The 262-nt window shown below is 63.7% G+C and overlaps 1 protein-coding gene across 1 annotated transcript in view; it reads left to right on the top strand.

The window, feature by feature from the left end:
* The window catches only part of LOC104618222 (sushi, nidogen and EGF-like domain-containing protein 1), a gene marked incomplete at both ends in the record, with an annotated part of 6479 nt that overhangs the window by 1550 nt on the left and 4667 nt on the right, over positions 1-262 (top strand). Inside the window, one exon of the mRNA XM_010283765.1 lies at positions 30-165. Coding sequence (XP_010282067.1) covers positions 30-165 — 136 coding nt within the window. The remainder of the gene's footprint in view (positions 1-29; positions 166-262) is intronic.

Raw genomic sequence — 262 nt, 5'->3', positions numbered from 1 at the left:
TGACCGCCCCTCCTGGCCTCCTCTTGCAGAGGTAAATGAGTGCGAGTCCAGCCCGTGCCTGAATGGCGGGCACTGCATCGACCTGGTCGATAACTACACCTGTGTGTGCCTGGAGCCCTTCGTGGGACAGCGCTGCGAGACAGGTGCCCGCTCCTGCCTGCACCCTGGGACAACCCGTGCCAGGGACTGTGTCCCCCATGATCTGCTGGCCATCACGGCCCCTCTCCCAGGGCCAGGCTTTGCTTATCGCTTGCTTGCTTCC

The sequence above is a fragment of the Phaethon lepturus genome, unplaced genomic scaffold (genome assembly GCF_000687285.1).
Source record: "Phaethon lepturus isolate BGI_N335 unplaced genomic scaffold, ASM68728v1 scaffold26753, whole genome shotgun sequence".
In the NCBI taxonomy this organism is placed as follows: domain Eukaryota; kingdom Metazoa; phylum Chordata; class Aves; order Phaethontiformes; family Phaethontidae; genus Phaethon; species Phaethon lepturus.
This window is presented reverse-complemented; position numbering and strand designations above follow the sequence as displayed.